The sequence below is a fragment of the Nematolebias whitei genome, chromosome 2 (genome assembly GCF_014905685.2).
Source record: "Nematolebias whitei isolate Nwh7 chromosome 2, NemWhi1, whole genome shotgun sequence".
Lineage (NCBI taxonomy): Eukaryota > Metazoa > Chordata > Actinopteri > Cyprinodontiformes > Rivulidae > Nematolebias > Nematolebias whitei.
This window is the reverse complement of record NC_056499.1, coordinates 34,157,832-34,180,909: the sequence shown is the minus strand read 5'-3', so window position 1 is coordinate 34,180,909 and position 23,078 is coordinate 34,157,832. Positions and strand designations below refer to the sequence as shown.

The 23,078-nt window shown below is 42.6% G+C and overlaps 1 protein-coding gene across 1 annotated transcript in view; it reads left to right on the top strand.

The window, feature by feature from the left end:
* Positions 1-16,566, top strand: part of ano9b (anoctamin 9b) — a 44,525-nt gene extending 27,959 nt beyond the window's left edge. The window contains exons 14-25 of the mRNA XM_037697635.1: positions 791-955; positions 3,285-3,321; positions 3,440-3,551; positions 6,534-6,588; positions 6,669-6,766; positions 6,866-7,062; positions 7,152-7,304; positions 13,743-13,887; positions 13,962-14,075; positions 14,152-14,245; positions 14,362-14,474; positions 16,416-16,566. Of these exons, the coding sequence (XP_037553563.1) occupies positions 791-955; positions 3,285-3,321; positions 3,440-3,551; positions 6,534-6,588; positions 6,669-6,766; positions 6,866-7,062; positions 7,152-7,304; positions 13,743-13,887; positions 13,962-14,075; positions 14,152-14,245; positions 14,362-14,474; positions 16,416-16,446 (1,314 nt within the window). The 3' untranslated portion in view covers positions 16,447-16,566. The remainder of the gene's footprint in view (positions 1-790; positions 956-3,284; positions 3,322-3,439; positions 3,552-6,533; positions 6,589-6,668; positions 6,767-6,865; positions 7,063-7,151; positions 7,305-13,742; positions 13,888-13,961; positions 14,076-14,151; positions 14,246-14,361; positions 14,475-16,415) is intronic.
* Positions 16,567-23,078: the final 6,512 nt, after the last annotated feature.

Here is a 23,078-nt window from a genome sequence, read left to right as displayed (position 1 = left end):
CTCCAACACGCTCCGTGCGTAAAAGATTCGTGTAAAGATGGAGCCCGAACTGTTGATCCAATGTTTCTTGGGTGACGAACAAAAGAGATGCTATTCCTTTCATTCCTAACACACTTTACTATTGATAAACAAATAAATATCTACACTGTGAGAAAAGAACAACTTGTTCATAACTGCAGTTTTTTTTTTTTTTCATTTTTTCAAAAGAAAGACTTTTGTTGCAAACTTTTCCAAATCTGTGTGGCAAAATTGAACTTGTGCGCCTGACATTCAAGGTGCGTATGAACAGAGAGTGCATGGTGACGAAAGACCCCCACGGCCCCCCCACCTCAAAAATGAATCCGGTGCCGCTGATAGAATCCTGTTAACTCATTCCTAGGTTTAGTGACAAATTGTTTCTATCACGACTGGGCCTTCTTCAACATACCTGTAGCAATAATCCTCACACCCACATCTGCCCTGTGGAGTTTACAGCAAAACCTATGAAAGCACGTTAAACAGGATGTAGTTGCAGAGACATTTTTTTTAACTCTTAAGACAACTGTATATGTAGTAAACTAACAGCCCAACCACACATCCTACTGATCCTTCTATACAGATAGTCTACAACACTAATTCACTGAAATACTGTTTTTTCACTTGCGTTTATAAATTATATTACATGACAAACTCAAGGTACTCTAATGGCCACATGCAGAATAAATTGTGCACAATCCTTTAATAATATTGCAGCAAGTGATCATTGATAAATGTACTTCCACCTCATGCAGATGTTTTTGTTGTGTTGCAGCTGATGGTGATCATCGGTCTCACTCATGTTATTGTGGTGTTTCGAGTGGTGGCTGCTCCCTTAATGTTTGATAGCGAGTGGAAGTTTTTGCAAGAGAATGCCAACTTTGTAGCCGTGCTGCTCGGAGCAGTACTGCACTATGTCACCATTCAGGTCATGACCCGGGTAGGTATACCTCAAAAATGTCAGAAATTGGGGGGGGGGGGACAAAAAAACTTTTTATTCTTTTCATTTATTTGTTTTGATAGTTGATTCATTTTTTTTATTTGAGGCACAGCAGATAAAGTTTGAATTACAGAATATTTTTACGACTTAACATTTTTTGTAGATTCTGTAAACGTTTAAATTTGAATATTACTCTACACATAAAGGCCAGTGTAAGCTTTAGTTTGAGCTGACACGATGGTGAAGTTGGTAGAGCTGTTGCCTCTTGGTAAGAAGGTCGCTGGTTCAAATTCCGGCCCGGGACCTTACTGGGTGAGTTTGCATGTTCTCTCCGTGCATGTGTGGTTTTCTCCAGGTACTCCAGTTTCCTCCCACAGACCAAAAACATGCATGTTAGACTGATTGGTAACTCTAAATTGTCCCTAGGTGTGAGTGAGAGAGGGAATGGTTGTTTGTCTCCATGTGTCCGTGTGATGGACTGGAGTCCCATCCTGGGTGTCCCTCCCCTCACACAGTGATAGCTGGATATGGGCACCAGTGATCCCCGCAACTCAAAAAGGAAGAAGCGGTTAAAGATAATGGATTAATTAGGGTACCATATTTTCTGCCGTAAACGTCGCTTCGCCCTATAAGTAGAATCAGTCCAAATATGTCTAATAAAGTGGAAAAAAATCCATAAATATGTCGCTTTGCCGTATACGTCACATTTATTATGCGTCACCGATGACGTGTCGCGTTTGTTATGCGTCACTGCTGACGACCCAAAAATGTGGGCCAAACCCGTAAAGGTGGGCCGGTGTTGTGCCAAAAATCTATTGGCTGCCAAATGGTGGCCATGGGAGCATGCACGGGAGGACTTTTAACAAGAATTTAACAAGATAAACATCTAAAAACAATTATTTGTTTGCTCAACTTTATAGTAAAGGTGTGTCTCAGTCTAACGTTTCCTTAATAAATGCACTTTAATGGTCAAATCATCTGCATTTCAAAATCCGATACGCGGAAGTAGGAAAGGGACGAGTTGCTGTGCGTTTCTTCAAAATTTAACAAGATAACCACCTAAAAACAATTATGTGTTTGCTCGACTTTATAGTAAAGGTGTGTCTCAGTCTAACGTTTGCTTAATAAAAGGACTTTTAATGGTCAAATCAGCTGTATTTCAAAAGTATTCGCTGCCTTGGTGCTCCCGGAGCGAGCAGACAGGGAGGAAACAAGAAAGGAGGAAATTTGCACATTGTGGTACTCTGGTGCCATCTAGTGACTGAAAATGGTAGTGTTCAATGTTTTCAGTCAGAATGACTGAAAATGGTCATATCTCAGCCAAAAATTAGTTTATAAATATCCATCCATCCATCCATTATCTTTACCCATTTATTCCATTTTGGGTCATGGGGATCGCTGGTGCCCATGTCCAGCAATCACTGTGCGAGGGGCGGGGTACACCCTGGACGGGTCGCAAGTCCATCACAGGGCCACATAGAGACAAACGAGACAAACAACCATTCACTCTCTCACTCACACCTAGGGACAATTTAGAGTTACCAATCAGCCTAACATGCATGTTTTTGGTCTGTGGGAGGAAACCGGAGCACCCGGAGAAAACCCACGCATGCACGGAGAGAACATGCAAACTCCACCCAGAAAGGCCCCTGGACCGGGGTTTGAACCAAGGACCTTCTCGCTGAGAGGCAGCAGCTCTACCAGTTGTGCCACCGTGCTGCCGGTTTATAAATATGGAAGAAAAAAATCAATAAATATGTCACTTTGGCCTATAAGTCACAAGTCATGTAAATTGTGCAAAAAAAAAAGTGACTTATAGGGTGAAAAATACGTCAGTCTTTTAGGCCCCCGTCACACTGGCTCCCCTCCAGGATCCAGAACATGATTAGTAATGTATTGGCTAATAAAACCAATTTATTTTTCAATCATTCATTAATTTCATTTTTTAACCAAATTTAAAACCACACTGAGATCAAAGTCTCATTTGCAAGAGAGACCTGGGAAATCTTGGAGTTGGAAAGATACGAGAAACAATGATTTCTCTGTTGTGAACCTTCCATCTATGAAATCATTAGAAGACTGTAATTTGACATTAAATTGTGATCTTTTTCTTGTCTGTGTCTAAAACTGAGCTGAACAAAACATACAGCTTGAATTCATTTTGAGACATAAAGCATCCATGAAAGACTCTTCAAACCAGAAACCTTTTAAAATGTTTGGTAGTAGAGACTTCTGAGGAAATGTACGATCGATTTCTGATCTTACAAAGTTCTTTGTAAATTCATGACCTCTCTGTTGCTCCTTGTGTCTCTTTCTGCACCATCGTCAGGTTAATAAATGGGTGTCGCTCAAGCTCTCTCATCTAGGTGAGACAATAGTTCTGTATGAAACAGTTCAGTAAATTATACTCCACACTGTTCAAGCATTGAACATTTTCAGAGCTTTCTAACCTTCCGTGTGTTTTGGTTTGTTTGTGCCCTTCAGAGAAGCCACATTCACAGAAAGCCAGAGAGAGAAGCTTCACAGTCAAGATGTTCACCTTCCAGTTCTTCACTCTCTTCTCATCTCTGTTCTACGTGGCCTTTTTTCTGGGCAGGTATGCAGTTCTGTAAATGCACTAACACTGCCATTGAGATGCAACTACTGGTGCAGTACTTCTTCATCTTGCCTATAAGAATAAACACAATGGATACTGTAAGTGAATGTAAAGACAGAAATCTTTAGATCAGAACTCGTGGCAAGTCATGAAGTTACCAAAGATTGTCTTTGACAGATGCACACTTATACTAGCTTAATATAATGAGGTATGGAAGTAGCTCTGATATATTTTGTAGATTTGTATCATTATTCTCAGATGAATTAGTTTGACAGTGTTACGGGAGCGAAAGAATTTCAAAAAGAGCTGTATCTGGCCTGTGGGCTACAAGATGAAATGGCCTGCTTTAGAAACTCAGTTTAGGTTGAAGTGGAAGATTGTTCATTGAACAGCAATGTCCTGGTTTAAAACAAGTGGTGCACTTTAATTAAAATGAAAAGTTGACTTCAACGCTCATGTGGGCAATGACAGTGAGACCTGGAGGGGTGTGGTTGGGAGGAATGGCCCCCCTGATCTGAACCCGAATGGTGTTCTGTTATTTGACTTCTGTGCTTGTCATGGATTGTCCATCACGAACACCATGTTCAAGCATAAGGGTGTCCATATGTGCTCTTGGCACCAGGACACCCTAGGTCACAGTTTGATGATAGACTTTGTTGTCATCTCATCTGATCTGTGGCCGCATGTCTTGGACATTCAGGTGAAGAGAGGAGCGGAGCTGTCCACTGACCACTACCTGGTGGTGAAATGGCTGATCCCTGAGGCAAAAACTCAGGCGTGGGAGGAGTTTGGAGTGGCCATGGAGAATGACTTCTGTACGGCTTTGAGGCGATTCTTGTCCACCATCTGGCATCTCAGGGGGGGAAAGTGGTACGCCACCAACACTATTTATAGTGAAGGTGGTGTGCTGCTGACCTCAACTCGGGATGTTGTGGGTCGGTGAGCAGAATACTTGGAAGACCTCCTCAATCCCACTAGCACATCTTCCACTGAGGAAGCAGAGCCTGGGGACATTGGGTCAGGCTCTCCAATCTCTGTTGCTGAGGTCACCAAGGTGGTTAAAAAGCTCCTCAGTGGCAGGGCCCCAGGGGTGGATGAGATTCGCCCGGAGTTCCTGAAGGCTCTGGATGTTGTGGGGTTGTGTTGGCTTACACGACTCTACAATATTGCGTAGACATTGGGGGCAGTTCCCCTGGATTGGCAGACTGGGATGGTGGTCCCCCTATTCAAAAAGGGGGACCGTAGAGTGTGTTCCAGCTACAGGAGGATCACGCTCTTAAGCCTCCCTGGTAAGGTCTATTTGGGGGTTCTGGAGAGGAGGGTCCATCGGATAGTCAAACCTTGGATTCAGGAGGAGCAGTGCGGTTTTTGTCCTGGTCGTGGAACACTGGACCAGGACACCCAGTCCTGGTCCAGTGGACTGGATGTCCACTGGACCTCACCCTCAGCAAGGTCCTGGAGAGTGCGTGGGAGTTTGCCCAACCAGTCTACATGTTGTTTGTGGACTTGGAGAACGCATTCGACCGCGTCGCTCGGGGAGCCCTGTGAGAGGTAATCCGTGAGTATGGGGTACTAGGCCCTTTGATACAGGCTGTTAGGTCCCTGTACGACCAGTGTCAGAGCTTGGTCCGCATTGCCGGCAGTAAGTCGGGCTCGTTCCCAGTGAGAGTTGGACTCCGCCAAGGTTGCCCTTTGTCACTGATTCTGTTCATAACTTTTATGGACATAATTTCTAGGTGCAGCCAAGGTGTTGAGGGGATCCATTTTGGTGGCCTTAGGATCACTTCTCTGTTTTTTGCAGATGATGTGGTCCTATTGGTTTAATCAGGTCGGGATCTACAGCTTTCGATGGAGTGGTTTGCAGCCGAGTGTGACGCGGCGGGGATGAGGATCAGTTCCTCCAAATCCGAGGCCATGGGCTTGAGCCAGAAAAGGGCAGAGTGCCCTCTCTGGGTCGGGGAGAAGGTCCTGCCCCAAGTGGAGGAGTTTAAGTATCTTGGGTCTTGTTCACAAAAGAGGGGAAAAATGGAGTGTGAGATCAATAGGCGGATAGGTGCAGCGTCTGCAGTGAAGCTGGCGCTGTACCGGTCTGTTGTGGTGAAGAGAGAGCAGAGTCAAAAGGCGAAGCTCTCAATTTACCGGTCGATCTACGTTCCTACCCTCATCTATGGTTAGGATGCCTCTTGATGTCCCACCGGGAGGAGACCCAGAGGAAGACCCAGGGCACACTGAAGGAACTATGTTCGGCTGGCCTGGGAACGCCTTGGGATTCCCATGGAGGAGCTGGCCCAAGTGGCTGGGGAGAGGGAAGTCTGGGCCTCCTTACTTAGGCTGCTACCCCTGTGACCCGACCCCAGATAAGCAGAAGAGAATGGATGGATGGATGGATGGATGATAGATGGAAAAGTTGCCTTAAATGACAAAAAAGAAATGGTAATAGTAATCTACAACAGGGGTTCTCAAACGTTTTGGGTTCAGGGACCCCTTACAGGGGAGAAAAAGTTTCAGGGACCCCCTCAAAACCCTCATGTTATTATTATTTTTTTTCTTCTTCCCCCAACAGCTTACTCCAAAGTGGAACAAACCAGTTCTGCTTGTGATAAGATGGTCAAAACGTTTCAGCACAAAAAAAGAGAAACTGTCCAGATGATCTGACTGAAAAATGTTGGATTGTATACCTGGATTATTGAGCAAGGACTTTGTTGTTTTCAACCAGTTTGACAAGACTGCCAACAAGGAAGAGGGCCGGCAATGGAAGAGGGGACGTACCAAAGAGACCATCTTATCACAATCAGAACTGGTTTGTTCCACTTTGGAGTAAGCTGTTGGGGGAAGAATCAGTTTTGTTATATGTTTCCTTGACTGATGAAGCCTTCCAGACCGAAGGCAAAATGTTTCAGCACAAACAAAAAGAAACTGTCCAGATGACCTGACTGAAAAATGTTGGATTTGGTTGAGACGTTTTTATGTTTTTTGTTTCAGGGTAAATGGCCATCCAGGACAATATGCACGTATTGCAAGTTTCAGGTTGGAAGAGGTGATATGATTATTATTTATTTATTTATTTATTCTTGTTCGTAATACCATGCCTGTAGACTCAGAGCTGTTGTTTTACAGTGCCATCCTAGTGGCTGTCTGACAGACCTCTTCATTCAGATGGCCGTGATCATGGTGCTCAAGCAGACTCTAAACAACATTTTTGAATTCACTGTTCCGTGAGTCTTTTTCTACTTTAACTTCACGTGTAAGGAAACTGTTGAATTCGTGTTACTTTATGAAAACCGTGTCTGATTCTTTGGTTGCATCCTTTGCAGCTGGTTTAAGAGTCTTTTGAGCGGAAGGGCTGAGAAGAAGCTGTCGAGGAAGTGTGGTCACTGCTACAGAAAAGCATGCCGCGATGTGCATGGACGTGTAGAACCATGTGATACCTGCAAACTTCGTGTGTGGCTGAAAAACTACCACTTGTCTGTTTCTGATTCCTTCAGTCTGTTCAATGAATTCCTGGAGATGGGTGGGTCCTTGTTTACAACATGCATGCATTCAGCAGCACTAGTTATATTGCTGCATTTCTATGGACTCACTGCTCTCTTTGGTTTCTAGTGATCCAGTTCAGTTTTACCACCATATTTGTGGCAGCCTTCCCCCTTGCACCTCTTCTTGCTCTCATCAACAACATCTTTGAGATCCGCCTGGATGCCATCAAGATGGTTCGTTTGGAGCAGCGTCTGATCCCCAGGAAGACCAATGATATAGGTTGGTGTTTGAAAGAGTCAAAGATTGTTTGTTTGTAAAACTGGATGATTTAATGTCATAAATTAGCAGCAGCGGCTCCTGAGCAAAAACTAGTGAGGCAGACATTTGATTATTGAATCTCTACCACACCCATAGCTGAGGAAGGCCCAGCCTTAGTAGTGGACATATCATTGAGCTAAAACCAGCAAAATGTGCACATGAGGCAGATTTGTGTGCTGGAGCTGCTTGTAGTTCTATTTCATCCCTATTGACCGCCAGAGGGTGGTGCTGAAAGCACTAAATGTTCCCTTTACGCATGCGCTGTTCGAGTGGTAATACCAATGGAGTCACAGGTGTGACACGGATGACCAATCAGAGGCTATATAGCCTGATGTCATCCGCAGCTTTGCTCCTTTTTCCTTCTTGCGCACGGTTCAATTCAGGGCATCAGCCCTTTGGACTTTGGAACTTTTCACCATTGTTGGATGCCCGACTGCCTGTTGGTTGTAGTAGTGGGTTCGCCCTCCTAGGGGCTGCAAGAGTTTAGCCCTGTTCAAGGTATTTCTGCGGTTTGTTGGGGTCTACGGCAGTTTTCGCCCCCCTCCCAACTTGCAGCGTCTGACTACTATGTGTGTTATTCAACACTGGTGAGTAGTCCTGATGCATGCTCAATAATCCAGGTAGAAAAATCTAAAAAAGTTAAATCTGGTCCTCTGTCAACGGTGTCAACTCTTGAAACTGTGCCTGCAGTCAACATACTTCACAAATGGGGAGCAATATTATAGGCAGAAACATGGGTGTGCTATGGGGTCTCCAGTTTTTCTTATTGTTGCCAACCTGTACATGGAGGAGGTAGAAAAGAGAGCCTTGACATCCTTTTCAGGGACACCACCAAGTCATTGGTTCAGGTATGTTGATGACACCTGGGTTAAAATTAAATCTCAGGAAGTCCAACATTTTACTGACCACATCAACTCTGTGGATAAATACATCAAGTTCACACAAGAAGATGTAAAAAAATGGCAGGTTGGCTTTCTTGGACTGTGAGATCTCAGTCTGATAGAGGACATTGGCAAACTGAGGTGTACCGCAAACCCACCCACACAGACCAGTATTTGTAGTTTGACTCCCATCACCATTTGCAACACAAGTTAGGAGTCATCAGGACTCTGTACCACAGAGCAGACAGCGTCCCCACTAACTCAGGAGCCAGGTAGAAGGAAAAATCCCACACAAGACAGGCTCTAGAGCAACGTGCATATCCTAACTGGGCCTTCCTGAAAGCAGAGAAGAAACCCAAACAGGACTCCAGTCCGCCATCAGGTGAAAAGGAGAAACCCAGACCCAGACCAGTGGTCATTCCGTATGTTGCGGGAGCATCAGAGAAACTGAGACATTTATTTTCTAAACACAACATCCCAGTGGCTTTTAAACCCCAAAATACATTACGGCAAAGACTGGTTCATCCCAAAGATCGAGTCCCCCGGCACAAACAAGAGTAATATTGTGTATGCTGTTCAGTGTCAGGAGGGCTGTGATCAGTCTTATATCGGGGAAACTAAACAGCCACTGGTCAAAAGGATGGCCCAGCACAGAAGAGCAACACCATCAGGCCAGGACTCTGCGGTCTACACCAGGCCAGCGGTCACTCGTTCAGGGATGAAGATGTTCACATCCTGGATAGAGAGGAACAATGGTTTGAGAGAGGAGTAAAGGAGGCCATCTTTGTGAAAATAAATCGTCCATCATTAAACAGGGTTGGAGGCCTCCGTGTTCAACTGTCCCCCTCTTACAATGCTGTTATTGCTAGTATCACCCAGCCCCCTGTAAATAGTAAACAGCCATCAGGGTGCTAATGATCCATCGTTAGGCTGATGGTCCTTCTTGATGATGTGAGCAGCTGGTTTTGGTTGTCAGTAGCAAACTGGTTGATCCACTCTGAGAAGGTGCTATTTATAAGACTGAGCTGAATACATCACCTCAGACTGAGAAAGTCTTTCGGATGAAAGACGAAACATTTCTACATTTGTTGTTGCTGTTGTTGTTTTTTTGTTTTGTTTTTTCAATGTGTAGTGTGCCTTGTTTTCATTGGTGAAGGCAAGCGTTCATGCACCCTCTCCCAATCGTTCTCACCAACCTCATACACGGTTGGACTGAGCTAGCGGTACTAGCCTCTCTACATTCTGGTCTTGTTTTTTATTGGAGAAGGCAAGAATTCGCACCCCCTCTCCCAATCATTTTCATAAACCTCATAAAAGGTTTGACTGAACTAGCGGTGCTAGCCTCTCTGAGTTCTGGCCATGTTTTAATTGGTGCAGGCAAGCATTTGCGCACCCTCTCCCAATCATTCTTACTAACCTCATACATGGTTGGACCAAGCTAGCGGTACTAGCCTCCCTACGTTCTGGCCTTGTTTTCATTGGTGAAGGCAAGCATTCATGCACCCTCTCCCAATTGTTCTTACCAACCTCATACACAGTTGGACTAAGCTAGTGGTACTAACCTCCCTACGTTCTGGCCTTGTTTTCATGGGTCAAGACAAGCGTTCACACACCCTCTCCCAGTTGTTCTCACCAACCTCATACACGGTTGGACCGAGCTAGCGGTACTAGCCTCTCTACGTTCTGGTCTTGTTTTTTATTGGAGAAGGCAAGCGTTAGCGCCCCATCTTCCAATTGTCCACTTTTACCAGCTAAGCTAGCGGCGTTAGCCTGTCTGATTTTATTTGCCTTAATTGGTGACGGCAAGCAGGTGTGCCTTCTCTCCCAATTCTCAGCCTATCCTTTCGTCTTGTATCCTGGACGTAGCTGGCGGTACCAGCCCCTTTGAGTTGTAGTTTTTTACTTTGATTAACGTGGCTAAACTGCCTAAAGTAAGGAGCATGGACAGCTCTCACTGCTGCACAGATTGTGGGGCCATGCTCCAGGCAGATGACGGTTACGACCTGTGTCCTGCCTGCCTTGGGCATGACCATCTGATGGAGGCTCTATCAGAGAACCCCTGCATGAACTGCAGCTTCATGCCTTGTGCCGTGAGAGTGGCTTGGCTGGTCCAGTTTTGCCCCGAGCTCAGCAGTGACCTCCCACCTTCTGAGAAGGAGGCTCCACCTAGGCGCTCGAAGCGCCGGACTGAGGCCGCAGTCTCTGTGGCCGCAGTCTCTGTGGCCCCTCCTAGGAAGAGGCAAGCCAAGTCTGGCTGCACAGGCATCACAAACTCGCAGTGATGTGGTCATGTCTTCATGCCCTGACTTCATGGAGGGATGAAGATTATTTGTCCAGGGGTGTCCCCATGGAAGTGGTAGTGTGTCGCAGGGAAGTGGTGACGACAGATGCCAGTTCCATGGGATGGGGCGCTGTGTGGCAACACAGAGCAGTTCAGGGCTGCTGGCGTCAAAAGGATCATTTCAAGCATATAAATGTGCTAGAGCTGCATGCAGTGCATTTGGCACTCAGGTACTTCCTGTCCCACCTGGAAGGGGGGCATGTTCTCGTTCAGTCAGACAACACCTCTGTTGTCTACCAAATCAACCATCTCAACTTCTGAGAGTGTCCAGAGAGCTCATGGAATGGGCCTCTCCTTGCCTGTCATACCTACCAGGGTGACACAATCAGGTTGCAGATTTTCTCTCCCGTCAGGGGTCCACTTCAGGAGAGTGGTCCCTCCACAACAACATAGTGCTGATGATCTGGGACCGTTTTGGTCAGGCAGAAGTAGACCTGTTTGCGACAGAAGAGTCGATTCAGTGTTCCCTATAATACTCCCTTACGGGGGCATCGGGTGCGCCGAGCTACGACGCATTGGCTCATCCTTGGCCAAAGGGTCCTCCTATATGCCTTTCCACCCCTTTCTCTAATTTGGCTGGCCCTTCAGAGAGTCCTCGAGGAGGGCCACAGGATGCTGCTAATGGCTCCATATTGGCCAGCACGATCATGGTTCTCACTGCTATTGAGTCTATGTAAAGGCATCCCATGGTGTCTTCGACCAAGAGGGACATGCTGTCTCAGTTGGTGGGATGGATATGACACCCAAATCCTTAACGTCTTTGGCTGTGGGTGTGGCAGCTGACTGGAGTTTCGAGCCCCATCAGACGCACCATCCTGGGCACCAGGGCACCTTCTACTCGTCAGCAGTACGAAAACAGGTGGCATCTGTTTTCCCAATGGTGTTCTGTTCACAATGAGGATCCAGTCTCCTGTACAGTATCCACCATTCTGGAGTTTCTCCAGTCTCTCCTTGGGTAAGGGTCACTCTCCTTCGATGCTTAAAGTTTATATAGCGGCAATATCATCTAATCATGCCAGCATTGATGGCTGTACAGTGGGAGCCATAATCTAGTCTCTCTTTCTCTGCGTGGTGCCCGTAGGTTGCACCCGTCGACAGCTCCACGAGCACCTGGTTGGGATCTGCCCTTGGTTATCGAAGCTCTGTGCCGCCCTCCGTTCGAGCCTCTGACGCAGGTGTACCTCAAGTGGCTTTCATTTAAGATGGCTTTTTTGTTGGCTATTGCCTCAACAAAGAGGGTCGGTGAGCTACATGCTCTCTCAGTCAGCCCCTCATGTCTCAGGTGGGGCCCTGAGGGCTCTGGTGTTACCTTGTGGCCAAACACTGCATTTGTACCAAAGGTGTTCTCACTCTCACTGTAACTAACTGTTGAGGCTGGCACGTTTTCACCCTATGCCAGGCGAGGGGTCTGGATTATTGTGCCCAGTGACGGCACTGGAGGCATACATTGCAGTTACAGCAGTTATACGACGTTCAGACCAGTTGTTTGTGTTTACGGAGGCCCTATGTTAGGCTGTCCTCTTTCCAAACAGTGCCTCTCCCACTGGATCGGGGATGTCATTTGCCATGCCTATGCCACAGGACACGACCCCCTGCTGGTCGGCATGAAGACCCACGCTACCAGGAGCATCTCCACTTCTTGGGCAGCCCTGAGAGGGGTTCTGCTGTAAGCAATATGTGCTGCTGCATCATTGGCTTCCCCAAGCACGTTCACCAGATTTTACAGGGTTAACATGGCCACCCCTCATCCCCTGGGCCAGGTTCTTCTGCAAGGGTCCTCTGGGCCTCCTCAGTGAGGTGTGTGCTCAAGATTCCTTGTGACATCGTTGGTATTAGTCATTCAGTGCTATCAGCACCACCCTTTGGCGGTCAGTAGGGATGGAATAGAACAAAAGTTACGTATGTAACTACAGTTCTTTGAATCCCGGATGACCGCCAGAGCTTCTCTGTCACTCAGAATCCTTGCATTATGCGAGAAGATTCTGTAGGAGCAGAGCTGCGGATGACGTCAGGCTATATAGCCTCTGAATGGTCATCCATGTCACGCCTGTGACTCCACTGGTATTACTACTCGAACAGCGCATGTGCGAAGGTAACATTCAGTGCTTTCAGCACCGCCCTCTGGCGGTCATCATGGGATTCATAAATCTGTAGTTACATACTTAACTTTCGTTTTGATCATTGTGGGCAAAACATTATGATGAATCAGCTGAGAAATTTTGGCGTTGACCAGTCCTGTCCTATACAGTAACTACAAATAACCAATAACCAAATATTTTATTTTATCCAGATAGTTGAAAACACAGAACGAAACAATACACACCATGCTAAGTAAATAAGTACCTTGGGAGCAGATGATGATGGTAATTGAATATTACTATTTGTCCTGATGCATGTTCAATAATCCAGGTATAAAAATCAACAAGGTTAATCTTTAACCATGGTTGATTTCAGATTCATTCAACCTTTATTTATATAGATTTGTCTCATTGAGCCACAAGGACTCATTTACAAGAGAGACCTGATTTAAACAAAGAACACAGATGACTACACACAACAATAGACAATCATGTAAAAAGCATATAAACTGAAAAGTAAATAAAATAAATTATATTAAAAAATGAAACAAAAACAGCTACATTGTAAAGCGATGTAAAATACTAAAAACAGGAACATGTCTGCGTTGTTTTTTGCCATGAATTTAGCAGATGTTTAAAATCCCTTAGAGAGATCAAGGTCAAGAGCTTCAGATCTTTTTGCAAGATATTCCAGGAAACAGGAGTGGAGTAGGAGAAGGCCTTTTTGCCTAGTTCCGTCCGCACTGAGGGAACACTGCATGTAGTAATGTCCTGAAAGCGCACGTTGCACTCACGGAGTGACATAGGAGGAGTAGGCAACAGACCAAGAAGTGATTTAAAGATGAAAATAAGTTTACCAAATTAATACCAAGCATTATTTAGTTGTAGATGTACCTCCAATGATTACTTTTGGACAGTTTTGCTAAAATCTCTCCGGTGGTTCATACAGCAGACAAACACTTACAGACTCTGGCAAAACATTATCACCTTTGACGTAGGTCAGTAATGAGAGCACTTTATTTAATTTACTAAAACCATATGGAAAGCATTTTATATATGTGTGTGTTGTGTGTGTAATTGTATTATTGTGTGTTTACAGGTGTTTGGACACAGGTGCTGGAGGCCGTTGGTGTACTGGCAGTGATTGCTAATGGTCTGGTCATTGGAATCTCCTCAGACTTCATTCCTCGTCTCGTTTATCGTTATCGTTACGGCCCTTGTGCCAATGGACTCACGGACACTCAGTCAGTAGTATGTCTTGATTGAAACTGACGTCAGCAGGCTGTTCTTTGTTCTTATGTGTCTCTGTCCTCTGCAGCTGCATGCAGGGCTACATTAACAACACCCTGTCCACAGCCTTTATGAGCACAGACAACCGGGACGTCTACGTACACCCATCTGAAAGAAACTTCTTTAATGTCACTCCATGCAGGTGAGAACCCTGCAGGACTCTGCTCTGTGCACACATAACTCGTTTAGAGGCAGAACCAACTGTTTCCTGTTTACAGCTACAGAGACTACAGGAATGAAGTGGACCACTCTCTGACCCCGCAGTTCTGGCTGGTTCTGGCTGTACGTTTAACCTTCATCATCCTGTTTGAGGTTTGTACCAGTGATGTGGTAAGGATCATTTCTGAAAGACCAAAAAAAAAATTTAAAAAGAGAAAATATTAATTCAACTTTACCTTGTTTGTTTTTTCTTTTGGTTTATTCTTCAGCATGTGGTGGTGGTGTGTAAGTTTATTGCAGCCTGGTTCGTCCCCGACAATCCCATTAAGGTGAAGAACGATCGTCTGAAGGACAAACTAAAACGGCTCCAAGACGAGTTGAAGTAAGTCAACCTGGGTGTTCTGCAGTATCTGCCAACATTTTCCACAAACACAAAAATAGGAGTTTGATGGAGTTGGAACATTCAGCCTCCTTCGGAGCTTCAGACATAATCAGAGCAGAAACATCGTTCAAAGCTTAAACAGCTCATGGAAAGTTGTACTTTCCATATCTGAACTGGCATTTTATTATTTTTAAAGGTTTTTAAGTGGCTGCTGATTAGGTCTTGTTTAAAGGGTTTTTGGAAACCTCTTCACAAAATGTTAAAATTAGTGATTGTCACACACTAACTCAGACTTTCTATAATTTTGCAAACTGTCCATAATTCCACAAATACTACACTTTTTTTACATATATACTCTATATTTTACATTAAAATACAGGATCTTTGTCATCTTTCAGGGTGTACAGTAACTCACAGTTATAAAACTTTTGGGTTTTCTCTAATTTCCTCAAAGTTCACAGAGCTCATATCCAAACTCTCATCGTCTGCCATTGTATCCAAGCTCAGCATTGCTCTTCAAAACTAAAAGTAAAGGGTCTTTTTACCTTGTTAGGTCCATTACATAAAACATTATAGACACAAAAAATAACAAGCGTGACCTCAGGAGCTTTCTGCCACTAACAGTTCATGAAATTGTTAGATCTAATCTGTAGTTTTCACACAATGACTGTCATTTGAGGCCTACTTTTTAGTCTGAATTTCTGCCTGTCTTGTATGACCAATGACCACTGTATGCTTCTAATGCTTGCAGTTCAGAAACTCTTCCAATATAATTTGAAGTTTTTACAAAAGGTTTAAAGCTTTTCTACTGTGTGTCTGCTGTCAGAGAAGTGGAAGCTGCAGGTTTGTGGTTACCATGGTGACTCTAATGGGTCCCTGGCTGCAATTTTAATATTTTTGTTTAGTTTTCTTTACATTTCTCATGCAACTAAAGCCCTATTCACACGGGATTAGTTTTACCTAGGGACCACATGTAATAAATAAATGACTCCCCAACGTCTGCTTTTTATGTGGCGCATTCGCACGAGATAACCAAAGTCTGAGATTTAACTGAAATTTATGGACATCTTCCGGTTATGATGTTAACGTGCTGTGTATTGCGTAACAGCCGCTTGTGTGTTCAAGATTTTTTTTTTGGTGACCGTTATGGGTCAATAGGCTTTTGCTGGTACGGGACACAAACGGTTATTTATGCACTCCAATGCAGCCTCCATTGCCATAAGCAAATAAAAATCGCCCAGGAAACCAAAAAACACCTAATTACGTATCAGACCCCGCCCATTTCTGTCCAAATCACAGAGATGCTTATTCGCATTGGATTAGTATTATCACAGGACATTGGAGTTCAGCAAAATATAGTAGGTAATTTGCGAGGAAATTTTCACTTTACAAATTACTGACATGGCCGATTCGCACAGGATTAACAATACAAACAATCTCTGTAATTATTTTTATATCTTGTGATTCTTGTGTATGTTCCTTTTGTATTGAAACTCTGGCACAATAATTTCCTGTGCGATCAATAAAGTTCTACTTTATCTTATTGTATCTCATCTTATCTTATCTTATCTCTTAATTATTACAAATGGCATGTGGTCCCTAGGTAAAACTAATCCAGTGCGAATAGGGCTTAACACAGCAAAATATGGCATTTTGTTAGTTAAAATTTAAGAAAAGAAAATCTACAGTATTCGCTTTACAGAAAAAAAATGCATTTTGAAATTTAAGACAGTATCTACAATAGTACACTACAACATTTCAGAAATGTTCTTAAGTTCATTTCCTTTTTACTCCATTAGAATTTTATAACACATCACTCTGTCAACCAGTTATTTGTTTTAAATTAAAATATATGTATTACAAACTGAAAGCCTGCTAAACATTTTATATTATTCACTCCTCTCTTTATCTTATTTTGTCTTTGTATTATATTTTATCCAGATTACGGAAAGGCAAATCAACAGAAGTGTGACTCCCATGACAACTCCCTTCAGGCTGAGGCATCAAAAGGAAAGATGGATTCATGCTTTTAATATTTTACACTTGCTGTTGAAACACCAACACTTCAATGCTGTGTGAGGTTATAATTGAAAAAAAGCTTAAGTTTGTTCATTTTTTTATAATAAAATGTAAAAAATTTATTTTTCTTGCAATATGTTAATATTTTTGTTGCTTGTTGATACATATTTTACGTGTACACAGTTTTTAGTCCAAAGTTTTCACACTCACAAGTTATAGAAGAGTAATCAGAGTTGTTGGGTATTTTATTTACACTCCTTGCAGGGATGACAGCTGGAGATCAAAACCAGCAACTCTGACAGAAAAAGTAGTTAAAATGTATGTCCTGATGCTCAGTAATCCAGGGAGATAAATCTAACGATGGTGAGTCAGGTCCTCTGGACGGATTCTTCTTTGTTGAAATGTTTCGTCTTTTATCCAAAAGACTTCTTCAGTCTGAGGAGCTGCAACAAACTCAGTCTTATAAGCATCTTCTCAAAGTGGATCAACCAGTTTGCAGTCTGTGTCAGGAGGGCTGTGACCAGTCTTACATCAGTGAAACTAAACGGCCACTGACCAAAAGGATGGCCCAGCACAGAAGAGCAACATCATCAGGCCAGGACTCTGAGGTTTACACTCATCTGCAGGACAGCAGTCACTCTTTCAGGGATGAAGATGTTCACATCCTTCATAGAGAGGAACGATGGTTTGAGAAAGGAGTGAAGGAAGCCATCTTTGTGAAGAGAACCCGTCCATCGTTAAATGGGCGTGTCCAACTGTCCCCCACTTACAATGCTGTTATTGCAGCATCAGTATGTGAAGGTGCTGCAAAGACTGAGTTTGCTGCAGCTCCTCAGACTGAAGAAGTATTTTGGATAAAAGACTAAACGTTTCAACAAAGATGAACCTGTGTTAGTTAAAGTAAATGGATGTTTGTAGAGATTTTTTTTGTTTTTGAACCGTCACGTTGTCTGCAGGATAAATGTCAACTGCCTTCCGGGGTGTGCAAAAATAAATGTGTGTGTGTGTGTGATGAGGAAAATAAAACTTTGCTCTTTATTTTAACAGTCTTCTAATGCCAAATATTTATTTATTACAATCTTATGTGAATAATAAAATCTGTGTGAAACACAGTCAGTTCCTTTTTTCCCCAAGTTTTGGCAAAAAAAATATTTTATTTGGCTTGTTTGTACCAGATTCTTGTACATAGTTTTATATTGAGGAGTTATTGAAACAAACAAATTAATCACTTGTTAAATATTCTTCTGGACAGCAGTTTTACTGTTCTTTAGTGGAGGTGTGGTTGTTTTAAATCCCTTCACAACTTGTTTTCATCCATCATCTTTACCCATTTCTTCCTTTTTGGATCATGGGGGTCCCTTGTGTCCATATCCAGCTATCATTGAGCGAGATGTGGGGGACACCTGGACAGGTCTCCAGTCCTTCTCAAGGACACATAGAGACAAACAAACATTCACTCTCTCACTCACACCTAGGATCAATTTAAGTTACCAATCAGACTAACATGCATGTTTTTGGTCTGTGGGAGGAAACCGGAATACTGGAGAAAACCCACGCAGCACGGAGAGAACATGCAAACTCCACCCAGAGAGGCCCCCAGCTGGGATTTGATCTGGCGACCTTCTCACTGAGGCAACAGCTCTACCAAATGAGCCACCGTGCTGCCATCTTGTTTTCAACTCTGATTAAATAAATAAAGGTGTGTGACTTTAGATGAAGGATTGGCACGAGTATAAACCACCATAAGGTGTTTTATTCATTAAGCAGAGTCAGGCCCAGATAAGTCTGTCAGTATCTGTATTTTTGTTGTTTTTATGGAAGGTTTTTTTTTGTGTATGTGTGATTATTGTTTACCTTTACCTTCCTGTGTTCTCTGTTTGGTTTCTGTTCCTCTGCTCTGGACCACCCACTCCCGTCTCCTCGCCAGCTGTTTGTCACAGAGTGTTTTTTAAGTAGGTTTGTGTTTGCTCATCAGACGAGCGTTCGGTGTCTCTTACAGTCCTCTCTGTGTTTTGTGCTCCAGCTCGTCTGAGATTTAATGTTATTTTTAGCTGCCACAACAGTGTTTTGTTTTTCAGTTAAATACGTTTTTCTTCGAGTTTCATGTCTTCAGCCCACATTCTGGGTTTCACCTTCCCTTCAAACTGACAGAATAGTTTAATGATGGACGGATGGACGGACAGATGGTAATCCCAGGGGGAAATCAACAAAAAAGCAGAATACACAAATTTGGAAAAAATACCATGCACATGCACAAGGTGGCAGGGAGTACTACATTCATGATTAACCTATATACTGTATGTATACATTCATACACATACACTAGTGTCCGGGGTACTGCAGATTTACAGGGCTCCATTTTTATTGTACGGGGAAGAGTTGAACAGTCTGATGTCATGAAGGACAAAGGACTTCCTGAATCTGTCCACGGAGCAGCAGTGCACCACTGAAGGAGCTCCTCTGCTTCATGGTGGTGCCGTGCAGAGGATGATCAGCATCGTCATGATGGACAGCAGCTTACTGAGAGCATTTTCCTCTGCCACCGATGTAAGGAACTCCAGCTCTGTTCCCAGCACAAAACCATCTTTCCTCACCAGTCTGTCAAGTTGCCCTGCATCTCTCCTCTTAATGTTGCCTCCCCAACACACACCAGTACAGAAGACACTGGCTACCATAGACTGGTAGAACATCAGCCATAGTTTCCTGCAGATGGTAAAGGACCCATGCCTCCTCAGGAGAGCCTGCTCTGACCCTTACTGTAGACTGAGTGAGTCCATGTTCACTGATCAGTCCAGCCTGTCATCCAGTTGTATGCCCAGATGTTGTTGGGTCCTGACCACCCCCACATCGACCCCCTCAGTTGAGACTGACTTCGAGTTAGGCCCAGACCTTTTGTCCACTACCATTTCCTTAGTTTTACTGATATTCAGCTGTAGATGGTTGGATTTGCACCACACTACAAAGTCCTCGACCAGGGTCCTATAATCCCTTTCCTGTCTGTCCTGCACATACCCAGCAATTATGGTTAATTAATGTCAGACAAATAATAATCTAAATTTTATTCAGTGTAAGCATGCTTGTTTCTTGAGAAAATTGTTGTGGTTGAATTTTTAAAACACAATGGGAATTCATGTGTTTGTGGTTGATTTTGATACTGCTGGTTTATTCTGCAGCAGTGGAAACATACTGAGGACTGTTGACAGATTTATCACTAACTCTGGATCATTATTGGTACTATACAGTGGATATTAAATATTTTATAACTATGTTCATTTTTTTATTAAAACATTTTATTTCATTAAATTTATAAGGCCTAACAGGCCAGAACGTCTAGCACTAGATTAAGAACAAACCTAGTCAGACTGCCACAAGAGGGCAGGAGAGAGCAGAAAGGACATCTCTAATTGGACATCCAGCCAATTCTGTTTTTCTCTTTTTGACCTTGGTCCATGTTGGACAGATCCAGAGACAGAGTCATGCAGGTTCATTGTCTACAGTCACTGAGGAACAAGATAAATGTGCTGGACTACAGGGATCAAAAGTTTGGGATTAAAACATTACTCAAGTCAGTGAACCTAAAGACAAACATTTATCCAAAAAGAACATTTCTGATTAGCAGGTTATAATTAACTGTGTATAAAGAATAGAAAATGAAAACTTGTTCCATTGATCTGCAAACAAATCAGCATTTCAAAACCAGTCCACTTATGAAATGTTTCATTAATTCCTCTGTAAATAATTTATGTCTTCATCTTGTTTTCTCTAAACTGCACTTAAAATAATTTAAAGGAATATTAAAGACTTGATTTGTAACATCGGCAGCTTTACAAGCTCTTGTGGCTTTGTGAGTGTGAGGTCAGAACCTTTCAGGCCACGGCTGAGGTTTGTGAGGTTGTCAGAAACAATAATCTGATCATGTTCTGTAACTTTGAAGCAGATGTGTCACCGTCAGTCTGCAGCTGCACAATCCACAGCTGATACATTTTTATTTACTGCTAATAACCAGACACAAACTTCACAGGACTGAGATCAAGCATGCCGTCCTTAACGGTGACACCATGAACACAACTTGTAAGGTTCAGTTATTTTTTTTGCAAAGATTTAACTTTAACACTTGGCTAAATGTGGTGAAATGTAGAAAAAAAATAGATTTTCTTTAAATGGGCTGAAATTCGAAATAAAAATAGCCACGTAACTCCTGCAACAAGATGGCCTTTATACTTCTCCTTTCTACTCTCTGGATCCATCCATCATTTCCTGTTTTGTGCAGGAGAGCAACATGGAATAAGGACGTCTATCTAAAGTAAAAATCAGCTTCCACACTGATCAAACATAAAGAGACAAGATTATTGGGTCACACTAAAGAACAGATTATACCATAAACTCAGTACCAAGTCATCAGTAAAACTGTGTGGACGGTACCACTTTACAATAAGGCTTCCCTTATAGATGGTTAATAAATAGTTTATACGCTAAGTCCTCTATAAACACTTTATAAATCATTAATAACTGCTTATTATGCATTAAGTCAACTTTATTTATAGAGCGCATTTAAAACAGAACCTGTTATCAAAGTGCTTAACGACAACATCATTGGGAGTAAAATTAATGAAAAAAAAATACAATACACTAATAATAATACTTAAGCATTTAAAACATAGGATCACAGAACAAAAAACACTAAATAAATTTACAGTTAAGGGTGACAGACAAAACTGACCAGTTTCTTATCAAAGTGAGCCAAATCTGTTCACCTATTTATTTAGCATATAGTATTGTACTTTATCACTGTATTATAAGTATCTACAGCTAATATTATATCTTTAAAAAATTAGGTTTACAAATGCTTATTATTATTACAAGGTAGCAACTTAGTCTGAAATGTTTAATGTAACGACTAAATGAAATGTATAGGTGAACAGATTTGGCAAGAAACATCAGTTTTGTCTCACTGTCACCCTTAATTAATGCATAATAAACAGTTATTAATGATTTATAAAGTGTTTATAGAGGGATTAACAACATATCTATAAACTATTAGCCATCTATAAAGTATCTGTAAAGTGGTACCATGTGGACTAAAGTGGGAAGATTTTAAAGAAACAAATAGTGAGGAAACAGACCATCCATCCTGCCCCTTTATTCACTGGTTCCTGTTCAACCTACTCACTGGTTCCTGTTCAACCTGCATGTTTTAGGTCCAAATAGGTTAGTAAAAAGGAATGATGGGGATTATTTTCCTTTCATGTCAGTGGTGTCTGTATTGAACTCTTTCTACTTCTTGAGTACTTCCACATGTTTTTGAGCCTCTTTGAATTCCTGCAAGTTTAGCAGCTCAAGGCTCCAGCTGGTCTGTAACGACTTCAGAGAAGTCTATGGCTGCACAATTCTTATGTTTATCCTTGAGCTGCTCTCTGAGCTTTCCACACCGTCCCCCCTGTCCCCCTGAAGACAACAGACAATGAATGGGCTAATTTTAACGAACACAGGAGCGATAGAGTGACTCTGTTCCACAATTCTGGTCAAAAATCATCAAGGAACAATTTAAAGTTTTATTAGACAATTAGAGCGTATGAGATACACTTGTTTATTTTTCATACGATTAATGCAAGTGATGTTTTCTTGCACAGCTTCTGCGTGAGCTCAAGTTACAAACTGTAAAGCATGAACTAATCAAATGTTTTACAAACTGAAAAATAAACCGATTCTTCTGAAACTTTACATTTTATTCTCCGGACTGATACAAGTGAAAACAAAGGCAGATAAACTAACTTGTTATGTTGACAGTTAAATGTTTTTATTTTTCTATATTCCATTTAACATTTTATCACTGTATAACTTGTGAAATGCACAATGCTGCATTACCAGACCAACCTTCTTCACTACTGACGTGCTTAACAACAAGTGGCAGACCCTCCAAGCGTGTTTATTACCAGGACAGCTATAAAAATTACATCTACTACTTTTCTTCAAATCCATTATTTAAAACCCTAAGCATTATTAATCGCTATACCTTTCAAAGGCACTTTAATTCCAGTTACTTCCAAACCTGAGCCCCCACCCCAGTAAGTTTATGATGACTGAGTTGTAGCAACAGCTAATAGGTTTGCCGAAGTTCATCTAGCTGCTCATCCCAGCTAAGCTAACGCTAACACCACCAGCACTAGTCACAGATGCTCGGCATCACTCGGTGAAGAACAACAATCCATCTGGTGAAATATCAAAGAAATTATGAAACCGCGCTATCAAGCAGCTTTGTAATTATAGCTGTTTGCTGTTAGCACAAACAACTCCTTCATAAGTATTTATCAGGCTGAGATAAACACAAAGTCATGGTTTAAATATGTACAACATTACACAAATGTTAGAGGCACTTTGATAAACACAGTGGTAATTGAACGCATCACTGTTCACACAGCTTCACTGTTTGTTAGTGAGAATCCAGATGTCAGTGTCAAAAAAAAACAACCATAAAACCACACACTGAACATACCAGTGAAACCATAAGAAACATTACAGCTCCTGTCTAAGACAAGTTAACCCCCCACCCCTCACCCGACCACCACAAAGAAGGGAATCTTCTGT